Here is a 23,377-nt window from a genome sequence, read left to right on the forward strand (position 1 = left end):
ATCCCACATTTTTCTGTTTTCTGCAAAAAGCATAACTTAATAAAGCAAAGCAGCAACATCCTTTTACTGAGGTCTACAATGAACATGTGACTATGTACTCACATCTTGGGTTATCTGTGCAGAACAACAAACCATTTGTCATGTATAAGCAAAATTACTCAAAGTTGTATGTGTGAATAATGTTTGGCTGAACACTAGTCACTGGTAACTAAACTTGAATGTTCTGTGAACTACAAGCAGAGTTTCTAATGTGCACTAAATTATTTCCAGCGCACACTAGAATCTGGACTTCTTTCTTCATGTTTCTTTCCAGAGCTCTGTACATACAGTAGCTTATAAAAACTGTCTTTCAGCTGAATATGTCTTTATTCACCCAAAAAAAAAAAAACACAGTAACTCACTAATATGAATATAGCATTACAATGAAATATAACAGAGCGTCAAATCAATTTGAAAACTGCTGTTGGAGCTGGAGGGAGAAAACATAGGAATCTTTTTTTTTTTTTTTACTTGTTGATATGCATCCAATTGTGTGCTGTAAAGTATTAGAAAGATATGTTATGTGCACAGTTATCAAAAATAAACCAGAAATGATTATAATGTCCATTTTGTGCACATCCATTGCCTTATTACCTGTTTAGCGCTGATCTGTTTTGGTTTTCTGCATCCATCCCAGGCTACATAGCAATGGGAACGGACAGAGGATGGGTGAAGAACAGAACACAAGTCTAAAAACGTCCGTTCAAGAATCACCAACTTGAATCTGAAGATGCACTGGAACAATGGCATGTCGTTTACTCCAGCTCCAAAGCACTTATTACATGAGCAGAGCCTCTAACTAAATCGGCAGCTTGCATGGATGCGTCAATTTAAAGCTGTTGCTGAAAGAACACAAATACACAATAAATAATCAGTGCTGGATATAAAGTAACAGTCAAGTGGAATCTATCTAACAGATTCCAAGAGTTGTTGATTGTTGATGTCCTGATTTACAAAGCACCACTGGCTGGGTCTATGACATCACCAACGGAACCTGACCAATCCAACGGGCAGATCTGCTAAAATGTTCCTAACCCTTATGATGCTCTGAAAGTAAAACTGAAAAGACTCCTGTTTTAGAAGAATCATTCCTGATCATCTTACATTCATCTAACCAAATCAAGTGCATTGCCCTGTTTCAGCTAGCGTTGCTAGCTACAAGGTCAAAACATCAGCAGTGTCCCAGCTCCATACACTCCATACACTTAACTGAGTCTAAGCTGATTCTGAATCCACTTGGCTTCTCCTTAGGACACCCACTTTACCAAGCCAGAGGGGGAATAAAGTCATAATATTACAAGAATAAAGTTGCAATTTGGGACAATAAGATCACAATATTTCAAGAAAAAAATTGTAATATTACAAGAATAACATTATAATTGTGTGATAAAAAAAATCTTATGAGACTAAAATTGTAAAATGTGGAGTAAACCACCCAGTTTTTAAGGAAATATATTGGGATATCAGCAACCAAAAATAATAGCATGTGCTGATGTGCCAAAGAAAAAATAAATGTTGTTTGTGAACTCTACATTAAAGTAGAGCTTCACAAGGTGCTCCACATTTGTCATTTAAATGCTCTTCTGATATTTCCCCTCTAAAACAACCCATAAAATTATGACTTTACTCTCTAAATGTTGTGACTTTATTCTGGTAATATTACAACTGTGTTCTCAAAATGATGTTTTTTTCCCCCTCAATATGGGCCTAATACAGTGCAGGCCGCAGATTGTATCATTCCTTGTTAGTATAAAACTGTAAAATGCTGTATGTTGATTGTAAAAAAACACCCCAGCATACTCCAAAGTTGAGTATATAGAACATACTATGTACCGTTAGTATGTAGTATGGAATTGGGACAAGGCAATTGTGAGGCAGCAATTTCTCATTTAACCTTTGCTACTCTGTCAGGACAATGGGAAGACCCAGGTGCCCTTTTAATGCGCAGTCTAAGCATTTGGCACTATACAATTATCTTTACTTACGGGACAGCATTCTTTTTACCATCTACTGACCCCAGCAATGGTGTTACCACAAACCAGGATTGAACTCTTTAAGGGACAGACCGCATGGAAGTCTGTCTGAGAAGAAGTAAAACTCCCCTCCTTGCTCAAGCATACCTACCATGCTCTGCCAAAATAAAAGCCACATACAGTACATCCCTTTCTAGAACTTGTCACCCCCTCTTCCACGGCAGAAATGGCAGTGAAAGAACGTGAAAAGCGCCAGAAGAAGCGGGGTTGTTTGGAGCAGGCGGCATACGAGGACGGAAGTGTAGAGTGAAGCGGGTCAAACCAAACCTTTTGTTCTCATCAACACCTTTAAATAGCTAAACACTCAAAATCTTAACATTTCCCCTTCTTTATGTGCCTCTCACTCTTTGGCTCCCTGCTGCAGAGGTCCTGAGTTAGAGGAAGTGCAAATGGCTCACAAAGCGATGCACCTCCTGCTTTCAGACCAGCCCAGCATCCTTGGCCATCTTGTAAAAGGATCCTCTTTGAGCGATGAGCTTGGCGGGGGAGTCAAACTCTGTCATCTCTCCCTTATCCAACACCAGGACCCTAGGAGATCCAGAATACTGATGAAATTATTTCTATACAGCCGGCAGGAAGAAGTAACAAGAAGTAACGGTGCAATGCTGCTTCTTCTGCAATAACATCCTCTGCATTTGCTATCACCTGTGTGTGCATGTGCTTATTTGAATCTCCAGATTACATCAGAATCCATCATTTTAGGGTAACAAAAAAGTAAAACATAAATTATATTTACCTTGGATGCAATAATAATGATAATAATACACACACACAGACAGCCCACAGTACCTGGTGTAGTCCATGATGGTGTTAAGGCGATGAGCTATTGTCAGGACTGTGGAATCCTCAAACTGAGAGCGGATAGTGGACTGGATCAGGTTGTCGGTCTCCATGTCCACAGCCGCTGTGGCCTCATCTAGAACTAGGATCTTGGTCTTCCTCAGCAGAGCTCTGGCCAGGCACAACAGCTGCCGTTGACCCACGCTGGAGGCAAAACACACAGACGTGCTTAAACAGGCTGGAGGCTGCACATCAGCAAACAGGGCAACACTTCTTCCTAAAGGTGTGTTTGGTCCTTGCTGCTCAGGTGTTTTGAAATGGATGGGCCAATCTAAGTGTTAGGTTGGGTGGCCCGTGGTCATCTTTGGGTTGGGTAAACTTTTTAGGACCCATGAAGCGCTCTGCTGTCTACCTACTGATGCATGATCATGTGTTGATGGAAGCTTGCAGTGTGTACTGGAGTTCGGTAGTCTGAAGTCTGCTGCATAGAAGGTTAAGCTTATTAATGAATTTTTGCTACTGACAGACTCAGATTGTTATTTGAAGAGTCTAAAAACTTTACAAAAAGGATCCCTACAGAGACAGACCATTATATTGCTCTCTTCAAAGCCACCAGACTCCAATGGCAAAAACATTCATTTGACCTCAGAAAACGTGGGAGTTGCTGCTCTATCGCAGCCTCGATAGGTTAGTTTGTTTCTGTTATTGTTTGACTTTGGCGTTTTAAAGGTTTAGTTCAGATTAATATTTGTTCGACAAAATAAGAAACAGGTGGAATAGTTAGTGAGTGAGAACAGTGTTATTGTTAACGGCTGTTTCTGTGCTTGGCTGTATGTAAAGCAGTTATACCTCAGGTTCTCTCCTCCTTCACTACACTCATGGCTGAGTTTGTTGGGAAGGCTGGACACAAAGTTCTTGAGATGGGAGTATTCCAGAGCCCTCCATACTTCTTCATCGGTGTAGCTGTCGAAAGGATCCAGGTTCATCCTCAGGGAGCCTGAAAACAGCACTGGGTCCTGAGGAGGGGAGAGGGTTGCATGTCTGTGCATCACATCATGGGACCAGCTGTTTTGCCATTTGGATTTCTCAGACGGTTAGCTTAGAAGTTAGCTGTACCCTATTTCGAGGTCTCTATCTGCCAGGGGCACTGAAGCTGCACCTCCTTAACAGATTACATGCTTTATACTTCCACTAAAACCATCATTGAGTCCTGCCCAAGTGTCACCAAAACTACACAAGGGACACAATGGACTGATATACTGTACATTGCTGTGTGTGTCTTACAAATTCGAGCAAAGACAATCCACATTGGCAATAGATACAATGAGGAAATACTCTGTCACTATGAATTCAGACTATGAAGAAGGTGTCACCTGTCAATTGGGGCACAGCTGTTGTTTCTTTAGCCTGGAAATACCTAGCATCAGCTAGCATATAACTAGTCAGGTGCCTCGTAGGCATGACGCCATTTTCCAAAGTTTACCTGAGGCCAGCTGTCATTTCCATCCCAGTTAGACCATTCTGGTGTCATTTAACTCCCTGTTCTTCTGCATCCCTTCTGCACTGACCTGCGGTATGATGGTGATTCTGGAGCGGAGGTCATGGAGGCCCAGCTGAGCAATGTCCACCCCATCAATGAGGATGCAACCCTCGGCTGCCTCGATCATCCGGAACAGCCCCAGCGTCAGGGATGACTTCCCTGCTCCAGTGCGTCCCACAATCCCAACCTTATGAGTAGATGTAGCAGCAAATGTTACAGACATACTGTGCACATACATACATCAACTCAGATGTAATACAGAAACACAGTCATGCAAAATCCCTCATAAGTTCCCCTGCAGTCAAGATGTTAAAACAGACCTTTTCTCCTCCAGTAATGGTGATGGTGATGCTGCGGATGGCCGGGTCAAGATCGTGGCGATAGCGCAGGCTGAAACCTTTAATGTCTATGCAGCCCTCAGTGGGCCAGCCTGCAGGGAGGTTGGAGGGCTCATGTTTCCATTCTGCCTGGTGGTGACAGAATACACATTTCAATCACTATGTTACAGAAAGAATACTTAATATTTACCGCTAAAGAAACAAATAAGTGGTCACAGCCCTTGTTGGAGTGCTGTGGAGTTCAGAAATGGATATAGTTTTTTGTAGTTGTGTGAAACTGTAGTAATGCAGACACATGCTCCCTCATAAGACACTGAAAACTGATCTCTGGAATTAGTTTTTCTTTGTACCTCTTTCGCTGTGTCACTATACTCCTTCACTCTCTCCACGGCCACTATGTTGGTCTCCACATCAGAGGACATCCTCACCAGCCAGGTCAGAGATGCAGTCAGCTGCACACGGGACAGAGGGAGGCCAAGATTAAAACAAAAACTCAAACATATCGGGTCACTTCACCACTTTGAAAAAGATGCTTTCCCTTACATATATCTGTGCGACTAATTTTGGTTTTATTTATCCAGGTTTTCAGATGTCTGTCGCACATCTCTGAATCCAACCCAATACAATGGAGGTGAATGAAATTTAGATCGAAAGGTAGTGATTCAAAGTGATTCATACACTGAATGATGCAATGATATACAGACAAGTGACAAGTTAGGAAAAGGAAAACCTGGAGTTTTGAGGCTGATGTGTATATGGATTTTCCTAGAATAACTAATCCTGCAATAATATATCAACCAATGTTTATTTATCACATAGCAATAACAAATCATTTTTATAAGAATAATGATAACAATTACCAGTAACTCAACACCTCAGGCCAAAGAAATGTGCACACAGAGTGGTTTCTTACCTGCCACTTCTCTCTACCTCTGGATATGTGTGATGTGAAGTGGAACTGGTAAGATAGGTATGAGTATAAGCATTTACCTGGAGGGCATAGGAGATAGACAGCCCCATAATGCCTGGACTGAGGTTCTCTCTGGCTATGACAGCAAACAAAGCAGCAAATGACACAATGAAGTTTCCTACAAACTCCAGGCGAACTGCCAGCCACCTAAACAAAGACAAATTCAAGGGAACAATAAGGAAAGACGACTCTGTGGGAACAAAATGCATCTGGATCTCTGTTCAATTGTGTTTTCCTCCCTAAAGACAATGCAGTAAGTGAAGGAAGAGTGAGCAGTAACAGTGTCTAACCTGTTTGCGACTATGCTGGGATAGTAAGCCTTCTGGTTATGGTCCACCCGCTGGTCGCTCTCGTGGATGAAGCGTTCCTGTTCGCCAAAGGCTCGGATGACGGAGGTGCCCAGCAGTGTTTCATTGAAGTGAGTGTAGATGGGTGAGCGGCTGACTGACTCCAGACGCTTCAGCTGTCGAGATGATGCCACATAAAACCTCTGGACAGAAGAAGGAGAGAGACGTCTGACAAAACTTCAATCACACTGATTAACCAGACTGAAGTGAATACAGGGCAGCAAGACGTAGGAGGATAGTGACACTTCTTTTTGAGGATCCTTATGTCCACATCAGATGAAGATCAGTGTGGGAACTGTAGACCTTTTGAAAACATAGTCCCCTGTGTTAAGGAAACCAAAATGCATTGAACATGTATGAAGTTTTGCCTTCTGAAAAATTCCAACTAACCTGCACAAAAAAGTAGAGCAGACCGAGAAAGGGAATGATGATAGCTACCAGCGGTGTGGCAGTCAGGATGATTACGCAAGAACCCAACACATTGAACATAGAGCCCATGAACATCTTGATAATACTGGGGATCACAGAGTCAATGGTATCCATCTCCTTGGCAAAGCGGTTGACCAGGTTGCCGCTGGGGGTTCGCTCAAAGAAGGACATAGGTGAGCGCAGGACATCATACAGAAGGGACTGGTGGAGGCAGCGGGATGCCAGGATGCCCCCGATGGACATGGAGAGCGAGTAGCCAAAGACTGCCACCCCTGAAAGAGAGCAGTGGGGTTTACAGGGTAAGATGATCTGAATACGCTGCATGAATTTCAAAGCACGCTTTTACACAGTTAAGTCCGAAAAGTACCCTACTGTGAAAAGCATGAAAGACCATCCATACCATGAGAGAGGACTATAACAATTAACACGATGGTAGCGACGCAAGCTCTCTTACAAGAGTTGAATTTTAGGAATCAACATCAATTTGATGATATCCTAATATCATGGCGATCATCACAGAGGACATCAGAAAGGACTAAATGAACCTCAGAGACCATCAGCACCACAGATTGTTTGGCAGTATATCACTTAAAATGTTCAAATGTGTAAGTCCTGATGGATTTTGATCTGAAGTGATCCCTGCGATACCATTCTCCACTGTTTTTGTCTTCATAGTTGTGGGGTGGAATCTGCCATCCACTTGAGTTAGAATGATTTTTAAAAGCAGTATATTTGTAGTCATCATTACAGTTATCTTTTTACACAAGTGTCACCAGAACTTAGCGACACAATGAGCTGCACTTTCAGCTCCAAGTGAACTAGTCGTCGGAAACTTTGCGTCCTAAGTCTTAAACAAGTCATTACTTTTCTCTGCTGCAAACCACACTTCCACACTTGCTTGTGCAATGTGATTGGTTGATGGTAGTATATCTGCGCGTATCTGTCAGGAACATTCAGGGTTGATTGCCCCTCCTTCAAACACATTTTAGAACATCGTTATTCAGTCTTTGGGGTTGAGGAGGATGTCAAGTCCAAGTGTAGGCATGAGTCGTTGGTGTTGGTCTTTTTTTTTTTTTTTTAGTAGTGAGAGTAGTGTCTATAATCGCTACATTCATGGCTCCTGTTGTGTCATGTCTCAAGTCATGTGAGTAAGTCCCTACCTCTGACAGATAGCATGAGCGGTAAATAAGAAAATTTGCTTCTTCATATCCCTTCACTATAAATCTGGTAGTGATTGAATGCTGCAGCTGATCTGATGCAACAACAAGTTGCCTTAAAACTGCAGCGCCACAACAAGAAATGTTCAGACTGACAGCAAACCTTCGTTAGCCCATTATTAACCGTTAGAATGACTGGGGATGTATTTAGTCTAGGCAAAGACACCATTGAAGAAGCATCCATGTTCTTATCGTGTGTCAGATCGATTCTTTTCCTTAGTTTCCTTAAGCTTCTCTCCCTAAGACCACCTCACCTTGGGACAGGCCAAGAGAGCCGTACACCCCGAGCCTCATCAGTCTGTTAGGCTGAGTGCCATTAACCACAGGGTCGTCAGTCCATAGGCTGAGCCAGTAGTTGGAGAACAGGGAGACCAGGTGATGGGTGAGGAAGAGCATCAGACTGATGAAGGACAGAAGAACTCCGATGGCTTTCAGATAGGCCCAGAACACAGACAGCTTGACCTGGAAAGGGACAGGAGAGCAGGTGGGCTAAGGCTGTGGGACATGGATATGTATTGATGAATTCTTCTGCTCTTTTGTGGTTGAGCATGTCAAAGCCTCGACTTACCCGTCCAGTGCTGGCCTTGTCAGCGTCTGTTAACTTGCCCACCTCGGGGTTCTTGGCCTTTTTGGTCACCACGTTGCCGTCTTTGCCCGTCTGAGAGAGTTTGGACACACTGCTGTCACCCACACTGCTACATACAAGGAAAACACAAATAAACACAGAGGAGATGAGCAACTATTATATACAATTACACTCAAAATTATTCAACCACCCATTGCAGATTAGGTGTACTGGCAAAATATACAAACTTTTCATGATGAAATAGATATTTAAGTAATGAGCCTCATGTATGCAGATTTCTTCTCAGGGGCATTTTTTTTATTTTGCAGAACACAGGAGGTTCTGACCTACCACTGCCCTCGACTGGTTAGTTTGTCCGTGTTCTTTTCTGATACAGAAATAATTTGTTTCCCTTTAAAAACACCAGTCACACAATGACACAAACAAAAGTTTGGGCCCAATTCCAAAACCCACCAGTAATTTCGAAACCAAAATATGCATGTTTAGAAATACCTTAGCCTTTAAAAAAAAAACATTCGGAGCAGTTCAGACCTGTCGTATGATTGATAGACTAGGCATGATAAGTTTTTTTGGCCTTGAATACAATGAATTACAATAATCTAACTGATATTATATGACTGTCTAAGTGTCTTGACATCAGGTTGAAAGAGAAAAGATGACTGAACAACTTTTGTAATTTGTGTTCAAATGAACACTGATATACAATACAATGATGGTCCTGAATTTTTGTTTATATAAAATATGTCCCAATGGCAGAGTATATACACTGAATTATGGGGGGGCAAGGCACAATCCTTGGGACCCTGTTATTCTGAGTATTCAGTTGTCTGTAGTTCAGTGCATCAGTTGTTAGAGAAGGTAAGAGAAGATGAGATAAGAACACAAAAATGTTCTTGCATGAGGTCCAAGCCTGCAATATTAGCTTCACTCACCCAACAAGAGCAGTCACACTGCCATTCTCCACTGCTTTGGTTCCAGCCTTTGGTACAGGTTCTAAATGTAGGAAGGAAACAAAAAAATATCTGTTTTTATGACAAAGATTGATCCCTAAATATTATCTGCAATCACTGCAGCAAGATCCAAACCAGTTAATGTTCACTGAGCAGATTGATCAGTCTCAGCAATGCAATGACAAACCTCTCCTCGTTTTAATCAAGGAAAACAAAAATCTACTTTAAAAGGCTAATTTCCACCTGACATCATGTGTGGGGTGTGTCTCACCACTGTTGTCAGTTTGGTCGACAGCTGTGTATGTTCGCAGAAACTCAGCGAAGGCTCCCTCTGTGGCCATGAGCTGCTGGTAGGAGCCCATCTCTGTGATCTCTCCCTCCACCATGACCAGGATCAGGTCGGCCTGGGGCAGGTAGCTCAGCCCATGGGTGACCAGCACACGGGTCTGCACACATGCAACATACTTACTGTAAATCATTACAAGTCACCACAATCATAATGGTCCAAAAACCATTAAAACTTCTGAAGCCATATATCATACACCCTCCATCCCACTGACATAATCTGTCAATATCACATTTTTTGGATGCCATGAAATTTTGTTCCAACATTCATAGCTCCTAGTAAATCTAATGACTTTGATGGTCCCCTGTCAGAAGCAACATGAAGCCAAATGATATAATACTCTAAAGGGTCCTGGAGCAACGATAAGTCAACACAGGAGGAAGTCTATGACACCAGTACCAGGGGATGGCTTTGTGCCATGTTGTTGGAAGTAAATAGTTACAAATTATAGACATCATGCCGTTGGATTGATTATGGACATATGGAAATCTGATGTGAAAAACACTTTAGACTATAACAACCAGTGGATCTAATTCATATTTGTTATCTGGAATCTGGGCGGGGGGGGGAAATCCCCCAGTGTTCAAGCCACACAAGCCACCACAGTGCCAGTGCCCGTGGCTGTTGCAGTTCTAACCATTCATTCAGAAGCTATTCATCCTAAACCTGAAGAACAGTGGTTTCACATAAGACAAGAATTTACACCTGTACTGTGTGCTGTGTACATCCTACAGTGTACGGCTGAAGGGCCTGTGGGCAATTCATGGGAACTAAATGACTGGATTTCCAGTAATAGCTTGCCAAATAGTGTTACCAGAAGTAATTTATTGATATGTATATTTAATTATACAATTATTAAATAATTAAAAACTAGTGAAAAGACAGCAGCTGACAGATAGATGTGTTCGACTGTTCTTTGCCTTTCCTTCACTCCTGAAACTCACATTACACCACAAATGTTCTGTGATTCTGTGATGTAATGACATAGCTTTCTCTCAGTTGTGTTATTCCATGCCTATAACCACAACACAAATTTGTGTGAAAATATTAGATATTTCCATACCATGAGCCTCTATATGGTGCTTTAGGTTGGTTAAGCTTGAGGTCACACACACACCTTGTCCTTCAGCAGCCCCTCTGGGCCAAAGACGTGTTCAAAGATGTGCTTTCCCACGTGAGCATCAACAGCAGACAGCGGGTCATCCAGCAGGTAAACAGCACGGTCACAGTAGACGGCCCTGGCCAGACTCACTCTCTGCTTCTGACCTCCAGACAGATTCACTCCCTATTCAGAAGAGAGATGGAGAAAAAGATAGAGATAGAAGTGGATACCTTCTCACAGACTGCTGTGCCTTGTGTGTCTGTGTTGATTTCATAAAATTGACTTCTAACAAAGGTTAAAAGGAGCATTGTCAACAAGTTAGGCAAAACTCAGGGACCTTCTCCTCTGGGGGCTGCAGTTCCCTCGTATGTAGGGTGGGGCCTGTGGCTTGAGTGGGGGTTTCCCCTTGACCAGTAACCAGAGTCTTTGGGGACTCCAGTCCAGTTTATTGTCTCAGAAGCATTGCAGCCTTGCAGTAACTCAAATTTCTTGTGATTTTTTTAACTACTGTAAGACTCATCCTTTAACTTTTTTTTGTCAAAACGGATTATTTTCCTCAGTCCATCTCAAAAAGTCAGCCAGTTAATCTTCCTCAAGTGTAAGTTTGAAATGAATACAGGATCACATTTCACACACATTTCTCAGGTTTAGAGTAAAAACTCAACTGATATCTAAAGAGGTTTACATTTAATCCGTCTTAGTTTTACGCTAGTTTTAAAGTCTGGTGTGTAAAAATCAATCCTTGTTAGTGCACCCAGCCTAAGCAGCTCAAATGGCTTATTCTAGACAAGAGAAACTTATGTATTGGAGAAAGCTCAGTGCCAACTTAAAAATATCAAAACAATAACCGTGATATTTCCCCCTGGTCCCCAAAACTGCTGTCAGTTGCTGAGACCCAACCAAGAGTGTTTTCAGTGCAGACGACCTTTGAACTCTCACTCATATAACGCATATAAATGGACTGTGTGGTCATGAGTTGATACCTTCTCTCCGATCTCGGTCTCATCTCCAGCAGGAAGGATCTCCAGGTCCGGCTGAAGGGCACATGCCTCCACCACGCACTGATACCAGGCCTCTCTCCTCTCCTGACCAAATATTATGTTGCCTTTCAATGTGGAATTCTGGATCCACGCCTGCTGGGGAACGTAGGCCACCGAACCCTGCAGGGCAACACACGCCAGCACACACATTGTAGATTTCCTGGCATTCTGTAGTTGAAGACAAGCAGCCAGAGAGAGCGCAGTCCTGCTCCTCTGATTTAATGTTCCCACAGTCCATGGGTATGTAATATCACTTGCCAATAACCACTCACATTAATGGGAAAACCAGCATGATGTCATTACATACAGTGAGTTTCTCTAAGCACCCTCAACTCGGACTGCCTTCTATCTTCACTGATACCTTGCCACATTTGATTCTGTGAAATGGCCAAACAACAAAATGGACTGTACATTTTCTGACATGATTAAATGTGATTCTGAGATACAGAGAACTTTATGTGGAATAATAATAATATAATGGAATAACAGTTTTCCAGGAGCTGTGTTACTCAGCCCTGAAAATCTCATATTACTCCATGTTGGAAAAGCAGCAGACTAACTATTTTAGTGCACGTTGCCGTGAACGAGCGTCTCGCTATTTCAGTGCGTTTGTGTGAGAGAGTGAGAGCAGCCACCTTCACCGCCACGGTTCCCTCCAGTTTCTCCATCTCTCCAAGCAGGGCGGAGAGCAGCGAGGACTTTCCTGAACCCACGTGTCCCACCACAGCTACCAGAGACCCATCTGGGATACACACATTCAGCCTGCAAACACACAGGGAGACTCAAGTCAGTTCAAGTCCATCTAAGGAACCAGGTTCAATTATTAATAGAGAATTAATACAATACTTAAAAATCCAGATGTATTATTTGTAAGTCTATAAATAATTACTAGTTTGCTGTTTTGTATGATACTGTGGTATTGTTGTTTAAAGACAGACTTGTCTTTTAAATTAGGACGCATGTGTTGTGGGAAAGTCTGTATTTTGAGAATGACATTGTTTTAATGTTTTTGTTTTTTACTTATATGAATGCACTGAAGCATCCGGAGGGAAGATGACACATACTTCTTGAGCGTCGGTGATTCTGTTCTGCACCAGCTGAAAACTCCATCCACTATGGAGATACTGTGTGGGGCTGGAAGAGAGACAGACGAGCTGTATTCATATAGTGTGTAAAGCACAGGACAGAGGATTTACACAACATGAGGGCATGTACAATTCAGTGAGAAGGAGGAGGGCACAACAGACAAAGACATATATAGAAAAGCAGAAAATAAAAACAAAGACTCACAGCCTGCGACAGCTTTGTGCTCCACACTGTCTTCCTGCAGCTCCTCGTGTGACAGAAATACTCTCAGTCGCTTCAAGGACACACTGGCCTGAAGGCAAGCACAGAGGGAGGAAAACCCACAGAAACCAAGAGGGAGGTTGACAAGGCTGATTCATAATTCATGTAGTCACTATAGTTTGGTTCTGCCCACAGTTTTTCATCTACTCTGAATCCCTAAAACAATACTAACACAGTTAAGTATTGTCAAGTCATTCCTAAATCTTCATATGATATCTTTTGAAGCCCTCAGCCACACGGCGGTAATGGAGCTCTGTGAAACAACATAAGTTCATATGAAATAATTTGAAATTATCTCAAAAAATTTATGGCAAAAGAATGTCTGTATGTGAACCATTTAGATAACAACATAGAAGACGTTTCCTGCAAATGGTGTCAGAGTTGATGACAAGGCAACAGACATCATTGATACCTATTAAGCTACAAATTTCAAATTCTGAGTCTTATGTCTCATTTTTCCTTCTTTTCAACACTCAAAAAATGTAAAATCATCAAATCCTGGGGCAAGTTGTTTTTTGTTTTGTATTTTCGGTGAACCACCCCTTTAAGACATTAAGAGTTCTGCCCTGGATTCATAGTGCCTTCCATTTGAATTGGGAAGTCGAATAATTCAACCAGAATGCCACCAGACATTGGTGCTGCTGCTCTACACGTCAGCAGTCACTGAAAGCTGTGGTAATGTGCTGTTTATTAGCATTTCTGTCTTCCTTGTGTCTAATTAAATGAGCCGTACACACAGTACTGTCAAACGTCTATCTCTAGACATGTTGCTATGGTGTTCGTAATGTGATGCTGTCAATTGGTGTTACTATTTGAAATCTAAACATAAAGGCAATGCTATCCGGTGGAATAACTGATAGTGTGACCGGCTGAGAACGTGAATGGAGGCACACCAACCTGCACCATACTGCTGATGACCATTGGCAGCATGTTGAGAGGGAACCGCAGGATGTTGAAGAGTGCCAGTGACACAAAGGCCTTCTGGGCATCGAGCACATTATTTTCATCGATCAGCACGTATACAGTGAAAGTGGACAGGGCAACCTGTAGACGGACCCAGCAGGAGTGAGATCACACCTAGAAAGAGCTCTTGATGGAATTACAGCTTTTTACAAAGTGTTCTGATGACACACTTTGTTATTTGCAGTAAATAAGTAGGTAAAGTAGTAGTTGTAAAGTAAATGTAGTTTCCCTACAAGTGAAGTACAGCCTGACTTGCGGTCTTGGGTGTGTGTACGAGCTGAACAACATGATGCTGTGTTCTGATGATTTTGAAACTATGCACTTCATTTGCACACTGTGGTGCTTGTCGAGCCTTCTGTGCTGGACTCACCAAGAAAGGTGCACAGACCCAAGTGAAGGTGGACATCGCACCCAGGTAGGCAGCCTTCTTCAGCACCTGCAGCTCACTCTCACGGATTTCTGACACCTTGTTCTTGAAGGCAAGCTCCCAGGCATACAGTTTCAGCACCTTGATGCCGTTCAGCATCTCATTCATCAGCTTAATGCGACTGTCCTTGCTCTTCATTTGGGCCACCTGCTCAAGAAACAGGGACAGTAAGGATAATACGTGGAATTCATTATGAAGTTCTGTATGGTTTTAAGAAACAAAAGTGATTTGTGTGACAATGTGGCATCTGTGGAAAAGTCCCACCTGGTAGGTTTTGGTTTTCATTGCAATGACGGCATTAACAGGAACCATCAGAACCATCACAGCCACTCCAGCCAACACAGAGGGACCCAGGTTCTGCACATCAGATACAAATGTTGCCGATTAACCAGAAGACAAGTTCCAAGCGTTTATGTTGACTGCTGAAGTGTGCCTGCCTTGGCGTACAGCTCTTATTGGCTATGATGGTGAACTTGGACCTGTGTAGCAGAGTCTGTATTTGCTCTGTGATCCTACCTGCCAGAGAAAGTAGAGCGCCAGCACCACCTGCAGAGGGGCAGACCATATCATGTTGATGTAAGTGATGAGGTCCATGAAGCGCTGAGCGTCCACTGACATCAGGTTGACAATCTCTCCCACTGTGGAGGTGCGGCGTGATGCGCTGCTTATAACCAAGGCCTGAAAGAGCAGATCCAGGGAGGAAAAAGTCCGTACAGATGTTAGAGTCCAACTGTAGATTGACAGCCAAAGCTTGCACACAACTGACCAGGAGAACAATCAAACCACAAATTGATGTTATATGTTACTGGTAGTTTTAATCAACTTCAGTTGTTTGTGTTCAGAACGTCATGAGGGCTTAAACAGTAACAACTTCCTCCAGGATGAAAACAGTGGAAGGAATGAGCAGTACCTGGCTTTTACTAAAACTCCATTGAATGTTATTTAGCCTGTGCTTTTATATATTTTCTGTCCTTCATTACTGTATTTACATAGTCTTTACCATGAATAGAGTAGAGAAATTCTAAAGTCACACTACAGACGCATTTGAATTGGGCATTACCTTCCTGTAGACAGCTCCGATGATGGCAGTGCGCAGACGCATGCCTGAGACAAAGCAGACGTGAAAGTATTTCTGGAGGATGAGCGACTGCACACAGGTACATATGAAGAGCAGAGCAGTGTAGAAGTAGCCATGCCAGGAGGGGGCATCAGAGTTGTTGACGAAGCGGATCAGCAGCCTGGACGGGATCCAGTGAAGTGAAAAAAGGTGAACTTCATGGACATGTTTACCCTAAACCAGCATTAAATCACCCAAAAAGTTGTTTATCTACTCTTTAGTTTCTGAGCTTTGTTGCGGGTAAAGGAAATATTCAGTTACTTCAACAGTTTTATTCCAAACAAGGTCTTTGCCTCTTTCAATGGCATTACATTACAAGACATTAATTAAACTGAGCAACTATTTCCTTATTTTCCTTATTTCCAAAAATAGCAAATGAAACAAGGTGAAAATATCTTCATACCCATCTTCACTGCAAATGTTATTATTAGTTACACCTGCACCAAAAGGTGTGTCAGCTTAATGCTACCTCTTCGAAGTAAGAAAGTTACAAATGACTGTAATATCTAGATTCCATTGATGCAGTCCTAAAGTGGCATTCAGTCTGATCCGTGTCATGAGTTTGCCAGTGACTGAAACCTTCACAAAAACAATATGCTCACAATGACCCAACAGATACGTCTTTAAACAAATGACTGGTGGATTGTGGGACACTGAGGGCTTCATAAAAAAGGCATCATATCACTTTCTGCCACATAAGGCGGACCCGAATGGCACAGTCTTCTTGGTCCATAATGATATATTCAGTGTAGAAATGCCATCTATCCCAAACATTTATATCTGACCCACTGTATGCAACTTCTAGACTATGAAAAGTGCATACGTGAACCCCGGATACATCAATGATGAATTTCCATTTGATAAAAAAATGTAAATAATGCTACAAGGCAATGTCATTGTATTAAAGGGTCTATATGTGTGTGAAAAACAGAGGTTTCCCACCGAAGGATCTCTGGCCCCACGAACATGAGGATGTCCTGGATGATCTTGTAAAGGCAGGAGATGAGGAAGTAGGGCCCGAAGGTCAGGCACAGAGCCCAGAACAAGGAGGGCTCCTTTGTTTTCTGAGGGGTTCTTACAAGTAGAACTTCAGACTCTTCGACAACTCGGCCCTCTTTGCCCTCACTGTGGGGGGCCCGCTTGGGGGAGTACATGGTTTTCTGCTCTGTCCTGGGAAAAAAGAACAGAAAGAAAAGCAGACTGTCTCTATTAAACATTCTGGGAAAACAATTACGTTGTGTCCTTCCCTGCTGCACTGATCTCCTGACCTTTTGACCTTTTGGGCCTCTCTCTTCCAGCGACTGACAAGCTGTGGAACCACTCTCTGGGAGCGGTCCTCAGGGTTCAGAGACCACAGGTCCTTCTCCTCCAATGGCCGCTTGTAGCCCGTCACCATCATCCTGGTAGAGACAAGAAGATGGATGGGTGGAGGAAAGAAGCGATACAAGGCAAACAATTCAACAGTGCAATTTGAGACCAGAGTAACCCAAGAGGGTCACGGCTGGTAAAAGGAAAAGATTATTAAAAAGGCCTGAGGTCATAAATGCTTTTGTGATGCAGTGCTCAGTTGCATGAACTGGGTAACACAGCACATGCCGTATTATACTGATGATCCATCAGTTTATTACAGTATTATACTGATGATCCATCAGTTTATTACAGTATTATACTGATGATCCATCAGTATAATAACAGTATTATACTGATGATCCATCAGTTTATTACAGTATTATACTGATGATCCATCAGTATATAACAGTATTATACTGATGATCCATCAGTTTATTACAGTATTATACTGATGATCCATCAGTATAATAACTCAGGACAGTTTCATTTTCACTTTGAACCCTCTTTTAAAACAAAGTAAAACCAAAATTAGAACACTATAGAGTAATCCAGCATATTAGGCAGAAGGATACAACCTGTACAACAATGTCCCAGAGCATGCGAAAGCTCTTGGGCACCACTTTAACAAAGAAACAAAGTAGATATCAGATAACTGCTCAGGTCTCTCTTACTGCCTTTGTCAATAGTAAAGCAATGTTGCACCGTGGGAATAAAAAAATCTTCAGCTCCTCTATGAGAAACGCTTGTAACTGAGACCACAATATTAGTGAAATTATCTCATCAAACATCATAAATGTGATATATTTTTTTATTTTTTTATTAGCGATTCTTTGTTGAATCAAAATCAAACATTATAGGACTGTTATTTTCTCACAGCCTACACCGTGACCAGTTCTCTGACCAGTGTTCTAAGCAGAGCCCATATGCACATTGAAACTGTTTTTCCTTGCTGCAATCATTCCTCCTGTTCATATTAGTAAGGATCCCTTATTGGTAGGAAACATATTTCTAATGTAAATGTTGGAGAGAAAGAAATCCACAGAGGTGGAGGAGGCTGAAGCTTATATGATGTTTCAGCAGTCTGACATAAACAAATAAAGTGGAGATCTATTAAGTAATAATGTAGTAGAGTAATAATGTTTTGTGCATTTGTTAAATCTCCCATAAGACAAAGACAGCTGGAGACTGGAAACAGCTCATACAGAGATCAAACTCTCTCATGTCTACAATCTTCATTAAGCTGCAGTGTCTGTCAACACTCCCAAATAGCCACACTACTCCACTCCATCCACACTACAGGGACATGAACGTTTTGCTTACTTGGTGATCCACCAGAAGGTTATTCTGGAGAGGAAAGCAGCTCCAGGCTCAGGGCAGGGATTCTGAGGACAGAAATATTAATGTTAGATCTAAAGGATTTTTCTGCTGCTGAGATACTGACCTGACCTTTTTATCAGTATCTAGAAGCATCCATTTAACATAGCAGCAATCACTGTGACCACATGCGTTATGTGGGGGATGTGAGGCAAAGATGTTGTGCAAAGGGAAAGGTCCATGCAGGTGTTCTAAAAACAACAGGAGCAGTTAGTTATTGCAGTCTGGATGCTGGTTTGACCGCTCACCAATACTGTCTGCAGGTGGAACTACAGCAGCTGTAACTCACAGCTCGTAGAGCTAATTACTTAAAAACATGTTACTGCAGTTTGCATTAAAAAAAAAAAGTTTTTTCAGAGTCTAAACACAAACTGAAATCTGTAGACACAGACGTGATGCACATATTTAGAATCAGTGAAGGACATCAAATAAATATCTATAAATGTGCTTTAGACAAAAAGACTCTGAACTGTCAAACTTAACAAAGGATGCCAAGGTTCTCTAACTAGCTGCTGCACTAGGATGGGAGGTTTAACCCATAGATGCCCCATCAGCAGGCTCCACCTGTGTTCATAGAATTTGAATGATAAGACAAAACTGTCTCAATGCAACATGCAACTGGGAAATCAGATTTGAAGATTCTGGGGCTCTCTTGTTCAGCTTTAGTATTTAAAACAAGCAAGCATTTACAGAGAGGTGTCACAGTTTCCACCACTCCGTATAAATGTGAGAAACTTGAAGAGAGGAGTACAGAGAGACAGAGACAGATTTACAGTGTGATGCAGCCTCACCGAGTCTTTAACAGCCTGGGAGAAGAGCGGGGGCTGGTCCGTCAGGCTGGACAGGAACAGAGCGACCAGCAGCAGAGCATAGTAGACATAGAAGGTGGTGTACCTCCACACAGACACTGTCAATTGCTTTGAAAAAAAAAAAAAAACAACACTTTCAGCCCATGGAACTTGGTGTTACATATTGATTTACAGTCACATATCCAGAGGCTCAGCCCCGCTCCTTCCACACTGACCTCGTCTAGGGCCTGGAGGATCTTAGACCTGAAGGTGACTGTGGCACACAGCAGTGCCAGCAGCCAGTAGATCAGCATTACTCCAGAAGACTGAACTCCTTTCATCCGTTCATACTGGATCAACAAGGTGGCCAGCAACTGGAGCATGCACATATTAAAACACATTTATACATCATACTTGGCCCAACATACAAATATTACTTGAAACAAACACGCCTGCACTTGCTTTAATCCAGTTTTAGCTCCTGCTCTTCACAAAATGTTTTTAATGATTCTCTTTATATTGTTTCAAAACTGAAACCTTTTCTTTGACCACAGACTGTGTATAAAGACGGGCGACATGACAGCTCCCCTAAAGTCAAGACGAAACATCTCTATTGTCCTCTGGTGGCTTGCTGCAGCAAAAGTCATAGTCATGCCCCCTCCATGTTAGCAGATGGGACATGGGCCAAATTAAATAAAATCACAATGGATGGTTTCTAGAATTTTAGATTATTGTAATCACGCTAATGAATGTTCATGTGTTCACTATCACTGCTTTCACTACTGTGCCCGTATCCTGGACATTCTGGATTCATGTTTTTTTTTTTTTTTTTTACAGTGGGAGCAAGAAGAGATGCATTGTCCATCTTTAAATGCAGTCTATGCCTTGAACACAGAGGATAGATTACATATCCTGTCACCTTGGGATTCCATTGGAGGAAATGGCAGAAGTTAAATACACTAAGAACATCTAAGATCCAAAGCATTATTAAAAAAAACATTCCCTTTAAAGCCTTAAATGACAGAGACAAACTCTCACCATGCTGAGGCCCAGTAAGGTTGGACTGACTAGGTAGACGGGTGCAGGAACACTGCTGCCATAACTTCTTTCCCAGAAAGAATAGAAAACATCTGACCAGCAGATAATCCACAGCAGTAGGCCAACAGCCTGTGGGGAGAAAAACAGCTCACAGCTCTCTGACCTGTTATGAACTCTGTTTGGTGTAAAACTGTGTCATTTTTACTAACAATATGCAACTGAGACATTATTGTTAAAGTGAGCTCTCTTTTTCCACTCAACAAAGTTAGACACGCTGAACGCTGTTACAGGAGAGGTTCTCATGGTTTACATTGCTTGATTGTTTTACTGTTATATGTGATTATATTCAGAGCCGTTTCTTGCTATATGCGGACTATGCAAATGAATGGGGCCCCTAATGCACCAGGGGGCCCCAAAGCTGCATGTTCAATTAAAATGACCTGTCTTCATCTGTAGCTATCTCATGTGTTTATTATATCCCTTATATGCTTAAAAAAATAAATGTAGGATATTAATAAAATAAGCTGCAATGATAAGCTGTGGCTAATGCTTGTGTGGCATGATTAAGTCACAACCGTTGGACTGCACCGTCAGGCAGTGAGTGACCTGCGAGCCGCAGACAGGTACGATGGGAATGATTGATAACTACCCATCATTCCTGTTAGTGAGGACATTAATGGAAAACAGTTCACTTACAAAATGAAAAATATGTGATGTACACTTGAACTCTGGATCATATTCAGGATATGATGTATGGATCTCCACACTCCAGCTGAACTATTAACCTGAGCTTTATATACACATTGTTGTGTTAGAGGTTGAGTTTTTGGTCTGCCCCAGTAACACAGCAAGAGCAGAAATAATTTTAAAAATCCAATGTAAATAAAAACCTGCACAATTAGATAAAAGACTCCTCTAGATAAACATGGGTAAAATCACTCACAGTTTTAGCCTTGTTGAGGTGACTCATACATATGTAGCCCCGGTCATGGCTGCGGAGGTAGATGAGGTAGATGGGGGCACACATCCAGAGGTAGAGGCATGGCAGCCACACCAGGACAGTGTTCTGGAAGCACTGGGTGAGGTCTGGGTTGGAAGTGTACCATGTACGGTTCCAATCCTGGTTACAGGAAGCAAGAAATTAGAGGATAAAAACAAAAAAGGCCACTTCTGAATGTGAACACTGCTTTTTAGTTTTATGTTGTTACCTTTTGAACCGGCAATGATCTATTTTGGCCACTAGGGGCAGTGAAACACAGGAGAAGTTCTAACAGATGCACAATAACCATAATCCATGTTTGTTAGGGCTGGTAATTTGGTATGACCATCAGGAAATTATCCGGTTGTAAAACGATAACAATATGCTAGAAGTGGTTGTAAAAGCTGAGAGATAATTATTGCTTTCATCACTACAAATCAACCATTTATATTCCACACGGTTAATTGATTCAATGCTGTTGTATGAAAATACAGCACTCTCTATAGTAATGATTTTTGGATTATTTTGGATTAATCTGCTGATTATTTTCTGAATTAATCAATTGATTGTTTGGTTTGAAAAAGTTGTGAAAATAGTGAGAAATGCTGTCACAATGCCCGGGAGCACAAAGTGACACTTTCCTGATGCTTATGCTGTCCAACAAACAGTCAACATTATTAAAAATACATTATAAATTGTTCAAAGGAACAACGGTAAATCCTCAATTTTGAGAAGCTGGAACCATGAAATGGCAAGAAATTAATAGAAGAATGACTTCAACAATCATCAAAACAGTTTAAGTCTTTTATTGTCAATGGATTAAATAATTACTGTACTAATGGTTTCAGCTTTACTTATATGAACTGTTGAGCAGCTTAATTTATGTCAAAGCATCAGATTTTAACCGTTCATATACTTTGCATGTATAGATCTTGATTTGTAAAGTGACTAAAGCTGTGACATAAATGTAGTAATGAAGTAGTAAATACTGAAGTAAAAAGTGCACTACTTCCATCAGAGGTACAGTGGAGTGAAAGTATGAGAGAAACATGTGAAGAGAAGCCGAAAGCAAAGTACAAGAACATCACATTAACAGTACTAGAGTAACTGTACTTCATTACGCTCCACCACTGGCAGGGACCCGGCTTGGGCTTAGAGGACAGTAAAATCACCAGAGGTTGGATCATGTCTGTGCCTTTGATAGCAGCTGTGTGGAACTCTAATGAAACACACTGACTGTCAAAAACAGTCAGTCACATAAAACACTAGAAAGTGGTAACTCAAAAACTGTAACCTTAACTTTTATTTAGCACTTTATCATCCAAAATATGATAGCATTATAATCATAAGCCCCGTGCACACTGTACAGGGGACAGTTCTTGTTTGTTCTGGCACGCCCCCCCCCTCTAACATTGATGAGACACAGTGGCAGAAACCCCCAATCGGTGTCACAACAAGCCGGCTGTGTCGGTGCTGCACCTCGGAGGATGGGAGCGCGGCTAGTTATGATGCGGGAAACGTTACCGGCGTGTGGTGGCGGACGGTGCGGACACTGTAGCAGAGGAGCTGGGGTCGTGCGGTTCATATCCCAGCCTCTAAACCATTCCCCTGTTCTCTCACAATAAAATGATACAAGCCGCATATTAGAAGTGTCCGAAGTGGCTTGGTGGCAGTTTGGCAGTGATTTGTGTCAGGAGCACATGTTTTTCACCGGGACGGCACGTTAAGCCGGTTACTGGGTGAAGTCAGGCCGGTGTTACGTAGGACAGCTGCTAGCGTTATGTGGCCGGCTTCGGCAGGGATGTTACGTTCATTTACCGGGGTAAGTCAGTTCTATTAGCATGTGCCGGTAGCTAATAACAACAACTGGACAGACTTATAACACACAAGAAAAGACATGAAGGTGTTGAAAACAAACTCACCCAGAATGGATCGGAACTGTCCTGGCTGCAGAACTTATCGAACCCCATTGACTACGACGCAATGGAAGTTCAAGTCCTGGCTGTTCGGAGTGTTTTTGGAGCTCAGCTTTGGTTTTGTAACCTGACTGTGAAGGCAAAGCGGAAGGTGCTGCTCTTCTTCTTCTTTGGTCGTTCACAAATGAGTGTAAAATATGCACACTGCCACCTGCTGGCTGTGTGTGTTCCTGTCACTCATGTTCCGCCTCCTCCTCTCACTGCTACCTGGACATTCAGTCAGTGGTGGAAAAGTGATCTCTTGCCTTAGTAAAAGTAGTAATACTATACTGTGGAAATACTCTGTTGCAAGTAAAATCAT

At 42.1% G+C, this 23,377-nt stretch overlaps 1 protein-coding gene across 1 annotated transcript; it reads right to left on the bottom strand.

The window, feature by feature from the left end:
• Positions 1–1,898: 1,898 nt before the first annotated feature.
• On the bottom strand, positions 1,899–23,108 carry abcc1 (ATP binding cassette subfamily C member 1 (ABCC1 blood group)). The gene is made up of 31 exons (XM_070847241.1): positions 23,023–23,108; positions 21,065–21,241; positions 20,122–20,250; positions 19,320–19,457; positions 19,087–19,212; positions 18,242–18,303; positions 16,840–16,971; positions 16,514–16,741; positions 15,515–15,692; positions 14,971–15,132; positions 14,719–14,811; positions 14,398–14,601; positions 13,962–14,108; positions 13,008–13,095; positions 12,782–12,851; positions 12,353–12,479; positions 11,661–11,837; positions 10,693–10,860; positions 9,501–9,675; positions 9,212–9,272; positions 8,262–8,388; positions 7,948–8,155; positions 6,438–6,748; positions 5,991–6,190; positions 5,721–5,847; positions 5,081–5,182; positions 4,713–4,859; positions 4,421–4,579; positions 3,702–3,868; positions 2,862–3,056; positions 1,899–2,600 (listed from the first exon to the last, which is right to left on the bottom strand). Exons 1-31 carry the CDS (start codon positions 23,068–23,070, stop codon positions 2,492–2,494), a joined length of 4,542 nt encoding a protein of 1,513 aa, XP_070703342.1. The 5' UTR covers positions 23,071–23,108; the 3' UTR covers positions 1,899–2,491.
• Positions 23,109–23,377: the final 269 nt, after the last annotated feature.

This window comes from Pempheris klunzingeri, chromosome 17 (genome assembly GCF_042242105.1).
Source record: "Pempheris klunzingeri isolate RE-2024b chromosome 17, fPemKlu1.hap1, whole genome shotgun sequence".
NCBI classification, from domain to species: domain Eukaryota; kingdom Metazoa; phylum Chordata; class Actinopteri; order Acropomatiformes; family Pempheridae; genus Pempheris; species Pempheris klunzingeri.